This window comes from Tachypleus tridentatus, chromosome 8 (genome assembly GCF_004210375.1).
Source record: "Tachypleus tridentatus isolate NWPU-2018 chromosome 8, ASM421037v1, whole genome shotgun sequence".
In the NCBI taxonomy this organism is placed as follows: Eukaryota; Metazoa; Arthropoda; class Merostomata; order Xiphosura; family Limulidae; genus Tachypleus; species Tachypleus tridentatus.
Window position 1 is genome coordinate 43,128,729 of NC_134832.1, and position 12,456 is coordinate 43,141,184.

Below are 12,456 nucleotides of genomic sequence, written 5' to 3' on the forward strand. Positions count from 1 at the left end.
AATTGTCATTCATATTTACCTCCTGTATTCTATATTGAAACATGTCTGTTAATAAGTTTATAAGTGCACAGTGACTTTCTGAACACCCTATAGTATATATCCAATTTTTACCACTTAAAAGTAGTCAAATTATTTTAACACTGATTATTTTCAGTACAAATTGTCATGATGACCAGATGTGTCCTAGTGATTACCATACTGTGCTGTAAATCAAAGGGATCCTTGTTTATGTCCTGATGATGCAAAATCATGCTCTGCAATTTGAATCTTTGGGTTCATTTATAACAGTTGTGGTCAAATCAAACTTTCTGATTAGAGTAGGCCAAAAAATGGGAGGTAGGCACTTTTGAATAGTTATCTCCTCTAAAGACTGTCAATTTAGAAATGAGAAATGTATGGTGGAGTCAATCATTGTGTAACTTTAGATGAATATCAAAGTCAAATCTTGTAAAACTTATAAACTTGTCAATTAAGCATAACAGTGCAACTATAGTTTCATTATGGCATTCAACTCCAAGATGTTGCAATTGCTTCTCAGTACATCAAGAATTTTGCACCAAAGTATAGATTAACATAATGCAACAGCCTTTATAAAAAACAGAAGAAAGTGTTGTTCATCTATACATGCATGTCATTTATTACATATTAAGGAAAGCAAGTAATGTATATAATGTCATTTTCCAGCACATTACTTAAGTAACTAAATGTATTGTATAAGATAACTGAACAACATCTTAAACATTTTCTGTTATTATCACAGCTGCATCAATACATCTTTCATTATTGGATTATTGTCTTTTGTATAGAAGATTATATGTTCTAGTTTGGTTTAAAAAAGATTCATTCATTTTCACTTACTCTCTTGTTTTGATATATTTTTCCTTAATAGGTTTGCAAGGGATGTCAATACGACCATACTTTTGGTCTGTTACTTTTATTGTTACACCACCATCAATATCTCCAAAGACCCTCCCAAGGTTGATGCCATGAACAGTGATTTCTGTTCCTCCTTCCAGTGGGCCAGAGGTAGGGGAGAACTAAAAATAAAAAGACAAATCTGATTAGTCTTACTCCTCAAATATTTCTGGAAAATATTAACTTCTCACATAAAGGAACTGTGTTCTTGAACATCTACAACTTAAACTAAACAAAGACACAGATTTCACATTATATGTATATCTACCAATGCCATTACCATCCAATCAGTGAAAGATAAATTCAACAGATACTTCAATAAATTCTATAGCATCAAATCTCAGGAGGTGTTCTCCAGTCAAAATATACTTTTGGTAGTTATATCAGAACTTACAGAAGATATACATACACACATACTTTTGCTAAATCTTCTGAAAATTATCTTCTCTCAAATATATCATAGTAATGGATTGAAGATCATTTTGAAACACAGATAATTACATAAATGACTCAAGGATCATAAGCATGTCAAATATCCAAATTATGTGGGATAAAAATTATTCCTGATTTTCTAATTTATCAGTTTTTTCAGCCATCCCTACAATGTGCTGTTGCTAGGTGCAAAGCAAATGGGATGTCAGAATGAGAGAATACAAGTCTAAAGAAGTTATAATTTCATTGTATAGGTCATTTGGTAGGCCACATTTGAAGTACTATGTCCAATTTTTGGTGCTTTATCTTTAGAATGACACTGAATTATTGGAAAGGGTTTAGAAAAGAACTACTATAAGGATGATATCCAAGACAGAAAAAGTTATCATACAAGGACAGGTCAAGAACTGACATTTTCTATTGAAAAAAACACATTATTGAGGATCCAAATGAGGTGTTTAATTGCAAAAATTAGAGAACTAGGAGATATATATAAATTTTGGCTACAATAATTTTATTCTTCTAACAGAGTGTTTGATGTTTGGAATGGGTTTCCTTCAGATGTGATGGATGCAGTTTACTTTAAAGGAGGGTTTGGTGAATATTTCAATAATAAAGGATAGTTTCTCAGTCTTTTATTTTTATTAACAAGTTTAGTTAAGTGAACAGAACAGCCTAGATAGGATAACAGGTCCCTTATTTTCTTTATATCACAAGTATTTATGTGTCAATGTGAAGCAGTACTGAAATACAAGGGAACACCAACTAAATATTAACTTGTGAAACTGGTTTGTGTTATACTGAGTTTCATTTTCACATTCAGTTGTTGCAGAGAAATTGATTTGATCATTTTATAGGCTAAATGGAATAAGAAGGTAAATAACAGCAGGTGCACCACAAAAGTTTGGAAAAGTTTAACTAAAATTATGAAAAGTTCAGGTATTTACAAAAGCATATTGAAGTTAGGATTTGAGATCATATTTGAACAGGTCTCGTTAAATGCACTACAAAAACAAAGTTTTACATATTTTTCTATTACTAATAGAATATTACAAATTAACATTTTCAAAATGGGGATACTTTTGTTTACTTCCACATGTGGGTGTGTGAACACACACACAATTTATTCCTAAATTTATATTAAAATACCCTTTATGCTTAGAATATGAAAAATACAATTTCGTTTGTTAGCTGTGAATTTTAGCTCTTTTTGATTGAAAACTAACAAAAAGAAGAGATAAAAAGAAAACTATCAAGTTTCAGAAAGAATCAAGTGGGTTTAAGGAAAACAGATTTACCAATTGATGATTTTTGAAGCGTAGTTGGAAATTTTGGTAAAAAGCCAATTTACTATAAATCTGCCCTTATTAGAATTATTTTGAAAAAGGCCTATATAAACTTTTTAAATGCAAGAAATTAGGAAAAAACAATTAAAAATAAATTTGTCTAATTACCTTCAAGGCTAATCTACTTATTGGTGAAAAAATACAACCACTGACTGAAATAATTGAAAGTATCATACAAAATCAATGTTTGAAGTTATCAATCTATACTTTAATTTCCTATACACCAAAATCTATACCAAATTAAATTCAATGTATAAATGTCATTAACTAGCTATGAATCTAATTATATGTAAATTCTGATTTATTCTTACCCTCTTGATTTTAGGATTGGGACAAGTCTGTTTTCGCTCTAACCACATAGTGGCATTCTGCTGACAACGATCATAAACTTGACAACTCTTAGAAGCTTGACACCAGCCACAACTGTACTTTTCAAGTAGTTCAAGACACATCCCACAATTATCTGCCATACCTTCACACCGGTACACTAAAACTGATGAATAATCAAACACAGATATGTTAGTTTCTTCATGGTTTAGAATTAATCTATACAACACCTGTTTATTCTTAAATTTTAGAAAGAGAATAACATCGAAACTTGAAATCAAGTATGTATCATAGGTTTTCAAGAAATGAAGTTGGCAGACTCTAAAAATACAATAATTATCCTTAAAGATCTAGAACTCATAGTGCTATTTGCTCTAATCATTGCAAGATATTAGATTTTGGTTGATTCAATCCTCGTCATGTTCAACTCCTATTTGTTTTTTTAATGAAATGTAAAAATCAAAAGATGTGAAAAACAACAGACTTGTAATACAAATAGTTACAACTGGTTTTAATTATTTATGTGAATTTTAAGTTTAACCAATAAAACAAATTTAAACAAATGAATATCACTATACAAGTTAATAATATATTTTCCAAAACCATCTAAAAAAATCTGATACTGGACAAAAAAAAAACGTGCATTTCCAATTTTGAAACAACAGTGACAAAAATTATACACAATTATTCCCAGTATTAGTTATAATACCATGAATATTTTCAGGATTATCCAGTGGTTTGGTTCCCTCCCAGATTACAGCAAATGTAGCTGTGATGTTTGGAGCAGGAGTTCCATATGTGAACTGAAAAACAAAACACCTTAAAAAATGAAAAAGTTACATGTTTCAAGAAACAAAGTAGTCATTACAAAAGTATGATTCCAAAACTTCACAATTTAAATTACAATGACAAAAACAATTCATTGTAGCATCATATTCAATGTTCTGTAACTCACTCAACACCTTTGTCACTTGTGAAAACTTCAAACAGATTACATTTGGAGTCAACTTACCCTTCCTGAAAACCTAACACACACAATTATGGGTCACAACAATGCTGTGTTTATTCTTTCTAGACAAGTCTTAATATAAAAGACTGCAGTGATTCAGTACATGTTTTGTCATCAAGATATTTGTAAGGACTAACTGTTAAACAACACATCAAATGATTATCCTATCATTATGCAATATAATGAATGTCAAGGGTTAATTAGCACATTCCACTACACAGAAGTTTCTCATAAAGAGTAACAAAGAAAGAAAGGAACAAGTTTAAAAGCGAGTAGATAATGGAAGAATGAACTAATAGTGACAAAGCAATACTGAAATAGGTTAATGAGTGGATACTACAAGAGTGAATTATTAGTGAAAAGGAAAGACTAGAGTAACTTGGTAAGTTTGTACTTCAAGAGGGAATTAGTAGTGACAAAGCAATACTGGAGTAATAAAATGAGTGAATAACTTTTTTTTCCTTTTCACAGTTATTAATTCATATCCAAATTATATACAGAAAAATATTTAGCACAGAAATTAACCTGGGCTGGCACTGACATATTTAATAACACTAGTTGTACCTTATTATCAAACAGGGTGTAGTTTTGGGCTTAAGTAATTCATACAATTTGGTATTATATCAGAAAGAATCCTTTTTAAATTGAAAATGTTCAAATGATTTTGTGAGAATTTTTAAAAAGATACTTCCACTTACTTTAGAATTTTGTTATTACCTGTTGATAAGAGTATTTTGTATAATATTTTCAGTTAAACTCAATTGACATTCATTAAGATATTTCCTGTGATACTCTTTCTCCTACATTGGGATAGTCACCATAGCTGGCTATACAAGTCACCCAAAAAGGTAAAAGCTTTACCAGTGACCTAAGCCCTTACCTACTTTAACAGTGCCACCATCATTACCTTTGTCAGACTAAATGTTATGACTTTTATTAAAACACATTCTTGGTAGAGAGCAGTTTCTTTATCTAATAAACAATGTATTTAATAACTAGGAGTTTCTTTATGCTCAATGTTTGAACACGATAAACTTAATAACATTCATTAAACAAGAAATTAATCATTAGAACATCACTCCCATCACCCACTATACTTACAAAACCTAAACACTTTTGGTTACAAAAAAAAAATTTTTTTTTTCAAAGAAATATAATTTAACATAAAACATTTAGATTCATTTGTTCTTTCCCACAGAAACTCCAGGTAGTCAGTCATTCTCTAAAATTATTTGTTAAGTACTTTGATTGAGAGTACATTATAAACTATTAATGCTAAAGTAATTAAATTTAAATGTTATATATGATTATTTTCAAAGTGTTCAGAATGTATGCTTAGCTATCATAAAAGGGTGGCAATGAAAGTGTTTAATAATAAAAGTGATAACAAAGAAATACAACTGTGCAAACAACATGACATGGATAATTATATACTCATGGAATAACAAGTCTTTAGAAAATATAATCCTACACCTTGGAATAAGCAGAAAGATTCTTAACAGAAAATAAAAACTCAATAAATGTTCTGAGTACATACAAGGTTTCTTTGAAAGCTGAAACATGTTTCTTTTCCTTTTGAAATTCACAAGAAAAATGTTACAAAATGCTGAAATATCAAATTTAAAATAGTTGAGTTAAAAATTGTTAAAGTTTATAATCTGCACTTAAATTTCAAAATTTTATGTGTAAGTGTGTACATAAATGATGAAAGTGTTCACCAGTTTAAAAAATTTCATTTATATAAATGTTTTACCCTTTTGCTACAGGTGTAGGTCAAAGTGCACATTTCACGAACTTTTAAGAGTTGCATTCAAAATTTAATTAATCTGCTTTACTATAAACATATGAATAAACTTTGCATCAAAACACTTAATAAATCAGGTTTTAATATTATACAAGTTATGAGTTCCTAATTTCATCAAGAAATTTTAAAAAATCCTGAATCTACCCTAATTTGAAAATTGTTACAATGTTCTCCAAGCTTCTATCTTCTCTAATTTAATTTACTACCCCAGTCTGAAGTATGGAATTTAACAAATTATTCACTAAAATATAGATATTATTAATGCAAAGTAATTTTTATAGCCTTCAATCTTATTTGTTTACAAACTAAAAAATCAGACCCAATTGCCATGCCCTCTTGTCACATCCTTTCTTTCACAAACTGTCACATTATTTATGATTAATAGAAAAACAAAGTTTCAGTCCATCAAATAATACATTACACTGTTTTTAGCTCAGCGTACTGTATTTCATTTTCAGTTGTGGTGTTCAGATCAAGATACTTTGAGAATTTTATGGATCTTATGCTATTGCTAAAAAGCAAATTATGACAGTTATAACAAGTAGCTTGCTTTGAGCATGTTATTATTGTGTTTTTAGGTACATTATTTAATTAAATAAGTATCTAGTGCACTAGTATCATCAGTATAAAAACTTACCTTAAATTTCACTAGCAATTAATAGCAAAGAAGAGGTCAAAGGTAAGTAATACACTTGTTTTTCATGTACATTATTTATCATTAATATAAAAGTACCTAAAATGTAAAAATTAGAAACTTATGTTAGATAAAGTTAGATTAGGTGAAATAATGAGAAAAAAATTCACATGGTATGATCATGAAAAGCTTGTGTAATGTAATTCAGTATGGTAATGTCAGCTATGATTTTATTGTGGATTTACAATTTGTGTGGCAGGATTCTCTGTTACAAGCTTTAAGCTATTTAGAATAAACTAGAGTACATTCCTGTTATTTTAGAAATAAATAAAAAGAGGGTAGTTTATTTATTTTGTAATGAAAGTTGCAAGTTATCACACTGATTGAGTTTGTGTAATTAGCATAAAGAAAATGACATGAGATACAGTTCATAAAAGGGTGGCAATGAAAGTGTTTAATAATAAAAGTGTAAAAAAAACTCAATGTTAACAAAGAAATACAACTGTAAAAAACAACATGACATTATTCAGATGGTTACTTTGTGGTTACAAAGTTGGTTTATTATGACTACATCTGGTGATTTAATATGCAAAATTAATCCTGTGTGAAATTATGTTTTCAAATAAAATTCATAATTAGTTAAATAATTCATAATTAGTTAAAGAACCTGATGTAAAAATTAAATTAAAGTTTCTAATGTCATTATTCGTGTTTATTATGACTACATCTGGTGATTTAATATCAAAAAACGTTGTTCATAATTAGTTAAATAATTCATAATTAGTTCTTCTATGTAAAATATTTTCTCAACCCAAACAAGCCGTTTTTGCATACATTTTTCTCTACAAGTGGGTTTTCTCGACATCACTGATCATAATTAGTTAAATTACTTTTTATCATAAAATTTTAAAATTACTCTCACTGACAGAATTCTCAGAGTGATTACTCCTTAAAGGAAAAAATTATCTGTAGCAACAGTTATTTACAGCCCTTAACTTTAAAAAAATGTAAATGTGTGCTCCAAACCTTTTAATTTTTAGTTTATAGTATTCAAACTTATGTCTACATAATGAAGTATAACCTAACCTATTAACAAGTAGACCTGAAAGATTTAGTCAATGGCAAAATGATACTCGTCCATTAACAGAAAATTGAATCAGATTTAGAAACCACAATAGGTGTGGTGATTTTTGTAATACCTTCTAGTCATTTTCTATTATTTCATACAACTGTGAATAAAATGTAAACTTACGTTCATATCTTGACAATAAATTATATCTCCTAACAGCTGGGCCTTTACTTGCCTCACTCTTCCTTCAATGTTAAACTGGCAGACAAACCTTGTTGAGGGAGTGAATTGCTGAAAGATATAAACAGTTATAAATTCATTTGCAAGTCAGAGAAAATATATTACATATAACTAACATTTAATGCAGTATGCATCTCCACAAAATGTGGTAGACTTTTAGTAAACCTTACATGTCTCATACACAAGAAAACAGATTTTTAATGAAGTATTTTTACTAAAGATTTGTTTGTAAATAGTGATTTTTATCCCCAAATTCTCAAATATCACTTGTGTAATTTCTAAAACTTCCTAAACACATTTCAAACATTTGTTTTCAGTAAAACTTTATATTGTATCTTAATTTCTCTACCCTAACTTTTTACAAGATTGATCAATTTTTACTGACCTCATAACCACCAAAAAAACTGAAATAAATCTAAATTACTATTATTTCCTAGTCAGAATGACTTCAAATTGACAGGAAAATACATTCCTTTATTGTTCCATTACTGCACTTTAAACAACTACCTACCATATTCATGTTATTATAAGTTGTAACTCACTTTGGGAAAGTGGAACTTGTATTACACTATACCATTGCATTACCCTCGAGCCCATATGTGTACCTCAATAAACATTTATTATATTATTATTATTTTACCTAATCTAACTTTATTTCTACATTTTGGATATTTTTATAATTAATAAAGATTAAACATAAAAAACAAGAAATAAAATACTTAACCTGAACTTTTTCCCAGCAATTGTTGATGACAACAAATTATTTGGTTAAATAATGCACCATAAAAACAGAATAACAACATGCAAAAAACAGTTTCCCTCAATTATCACAATTTCATCCAAGCTATTCAATATCTTTCCTGTGGAAACAAAGCCTGCATTAACTGAGAAACTGATAATTCTCTGTTCAGAAAATAATAAAATATAATAATACATTGTTTGATAGATGTAAACCTTGGCTTTTGAATAGTTATAAACAACATAGCATTAAGTATCAGATAAAATGATTGACAATTTCTGAAAGAGAAAATGAGACAGGTGGGTGTGTCAAGAGGGGCCCAATTTTCTCTTATGGCTTTGTGACCTACAAAATTGAAAGCTGTAAAAATTAGCTTGTCTGGCCAATTATGATACTACAATGAGGAATTTACATTAAATTTCACTTACTGGAGGGGTGATGAATGAAATAGAGAAATGGGAATGTCTGGAACAATATTTCTCACACTAAGGAAATTTCAGGATTTTTTTTAAATATTGCCTCATAAAATTAAGAACTTACAACCAGTAAAATACTAAAATATGTATTAGTAGATACAATTTAATGCTATACTAATTGGAATAGCAAACAAAAGTTAGTTTAACTAAATCTTGAATACAAGTCACTAAAACCTTGTGACATGCACATCAAATGATGCCTGGACAGATTGTGTTAATACATAAGTGTACAAATTTCAAGGCTCTTATTGTACAGTTAAAAAGCCAGTTAAATTATAATAGGTATAGGATGCTGTTTTGTACGTTATTTTTTATTCTTAGGTGCATTGTGCAAATAAATGAATATTATTTAGTATTCTACTAACATCAGTATAAAAATAAGGCTTAAATTCACCAGCAGCTGGCAGCAGAAAAACAAGAGGCTAAAGATAAGTACTTGTTTTTCCATATACGTATTTTTACTTGTTGTTGTAAATGTAAATAAAATTAAAATTAGAAACTTATTGGATTTCATGAAAGTTAGAATAGAAATAAACAAATAATAAGAAATAAAAATTCTTCAAGGAGTATGCTCATGAGTAGCTCATGCATTATGTCATTTAATGCAATAACGCAAGCTAAGCATTCACTGTATGCTTTACAACTTGTATGCTAGGATTATTTAGATTATGATTCAAAGTGCAATAAAATAATAAAATATATACTGTTAACAGCCTTAAGCTATTTGAGATGAAGAAATGTAATTTCCTGTTACGAGTTGTTGTCACTGTAGAAAGAAAAATGTAAATTTATTTCACACTGTTTACAGTGGTTACAAAATTAGTAAATTAGACCAAGTACATACAAAGTTAAAGTAAACAAAATAACAGATAAAACAGTGGTTACAAGATTAGTAAATTTGACCTAGTACATACAAAGTTAAGGTAAACAAAATAACAGATAAAACAAAGTTTAATTACAAAAGTGTTTAATATCTGTTTATTTACATTTTAGAAACTACACGAATGAAACTTAAAATCTTTTTTCAGATTGAAAGAGTATTTTTAATCATAATATGAAAATCACTGACTCCATGTATTCATAAATAAATCTTTGCAAAAATAATTAAAATTTATTTTTGTGTACAAGACTTGTATCTTCTGATATTTAGCTAACTTTTAGTAAACATTACAAGTACCACATTAAAAGTTATAGTATGGAAGATTTTATGGTTACTTTGGAGTTAAAAGATTAGAATAATTTATTAACCCTATATGGAAAGAGTTAAGAGCAAAATTAAATGTTAAAAATTAGTAGTAGCCTTACTACAATATTTCACATCTTTAAATATGGCATTAACCATTTTGCTACAGGTATTCTTTATGATGAATGTCAGAAAGTTTTAGTGTCTTACATCCAATGTTATTAAACAACTTTTTGTTTTGTCATACCAATTAATGTGGCATTTAAACTTAGCTAATAATCCACATTTTAATACTATACAAGTTTTAGGTTCCTAATTCTACCAAGCAATAAGAAGAAAAAAATCCTGAATTTCTCCTTGGGTGATACTCATCTTCTCTAGCCATTTTTATTCACCATCCCTTCAAAAAGTACAAAATTAACTGTAAATTACTCACTATAACATTGTCATTACTCATACAAACCATTATTTGCATAGCCTTCAAACTTTCATTGGTTACAGAGCTACTGAACAGAAAGTCAGACCCCTCCCTACTACACCCACCAATCACATCCTCTTTCGAATTTAATAGTTCTTTCTCATATTTAATTTTGCATTACTTAAACCATAGAAAGTTAAGGTTTTCATCTGTCAGATCATGTATTGTATAATGTGTTCTGAACAGATAGTCAATTTTATTCAGAGAATAATCAATGTTCCAGTAAGAAATATAACTAGCTTGGATGAGTTCGTAATAACTCTTGTCACATAGTCAGAAAACCATAAAAACTGAGAGTTAGAGGAAATTGTCTACTTTTTTGCATGTTTTTAGTTTATGGTCCTTAGTGCAATATTTAATTAAATACAAGTCATTCAGTGCATGATTATCATTAGCATTAAATAGTAGGCTTATGTCTTCTCAACAATCAACAATAACAAAACAAAAAAGAAAGCATGAGTACTTTATTTCTTGTTATTCATGTCAATTTATTATTATAAAAAATAATTCTAATGTAAGAATACAGATCTCTTTAGTTTATTTAAAATTAGATTAGGGAAAAAAGACATTCCCTGTCACAAGCTTAAAACTACTTAGGATAAATGAAGTCATTCTAAAAAGAAAAAAAGGGAGGGGAATAACTTAAATTATTTTTTGTTTTTAATGGTTACAAGGTCAGATAAATACAGATCATTTTTTGATTCAGGCTAGATAAAATATCAGAAAATGTAGCAGTTTTTGAAAAAAGCATTTAAAATTATTTACGAGGTTTTGGGGATTACACAATGGCAACTGGAGATTTTCTAACTGAAGAAAAATATCTTTAATTTCAATATGAAAATTACTTTGCAAATATACTATTCAAAACAAATACTCAATATATACATGATCAAATCTTTTAGCTTATCAAAAATGTTTCATCAAAATATTTAATATGAAAAAGATTTGTAATTATAAATGAAAGACTGCAAAATTTTTTGAAGATATACACACACACACTATATTAAAAGAATAAATGAATAAAGACTTCAAACAAGTATAAAGAGGTCATGTGATCAGTTAAATCGACCATGCTCATGCTGAAAGAGTTAAAAAGTGTTCATACTCTGCAATAAATTTAATTACACATTACAAGTCTTTAGATTAATTAGTTCCAGAAGTTGATGTGTTTAGCTCTTAGTCTTTTCTTTCTATTTTACTGAACAAAGAAACCTATACTTTTACATTTTTAAGTAGAAACTAAAAAACAAACAAAAGCATATTAACATTTAATATGCTTTACAAGGTTTCTTTACATCCTATAAACGAAGAACATAAGACTATGTACACATAAGAATAAAAGATTAAAACTTTATCATACCTGTATTTACCAAGGTTATATAATAAGATAAAATATGAAATTTTTCAACAATACAGTTCCAAAAGAACACATTAACACACTAAGTATTTTGTAAAGAAAGAAAATCTTAATGTTTGTATTTTCTGTACTAAATTAATATCACCTTGTTATTTTTTTAAGGAAAAATGTCAGTAATAATTACATAAACGTGTTTTGTTTCTGTATTTCACTATTTCAACAGAAAACTTTCTTTACCTGAATATTTTCCACTCTAGCATGTATTTTCTTGCTAATTCCCATGGGTACAAGTATTTCTGTGGATCCTCCAGATGTAGTGTTGATCCGTGGACAGAAACCTGGACCAGAGCGGATGCTTGGTCCAATACTCTAAAGGAATATGACAAATGACAGTGATAGCTAAACATAGTTTAGAGTACAATTTTGTTATATAATTTGAATGATTAC

General features: G+C 28.5%; 1 protein-coding gene across 3 annotated transcripts in view; it reads right to left on the reverse strand.

The window, feature by feature from the left end:
• LOC143222293 (plexin-A2-like) overlaps positions 1–12,456 on the reverse strand; it is a 106,278-nt gene that overhangs the window by 50,703 nt on the left and 43,119 nt on the right. For all 3 annotated transcript variants that reach the window (XM_076448613.1, XM_076448615.1, XM_076448616.1), the window contains exons 10-14: positions 12,247–12,378; positions 7,720–7,827; positions 3,730–3,823; positions 3,005–3,186; positions 859–1,037 (exon numbers count right to left, since the gene is read on the reverse strand). In XM_076448613.1, the coding sequence (XP_076304728.1) occupies positions 859–1,037; positions 3,005–3,186; positions 3,730–3,823; positions 7,720–7,827; positions 12,247–12,378 (695 nt within the window). The remainder of the gene's footprint in view (positions 1–858; positions 1,038–3,004; positions 3,187–3,729; positions 3,824–7,719; positions 7,828–12,246; positions 12,379–12,456) is intronic.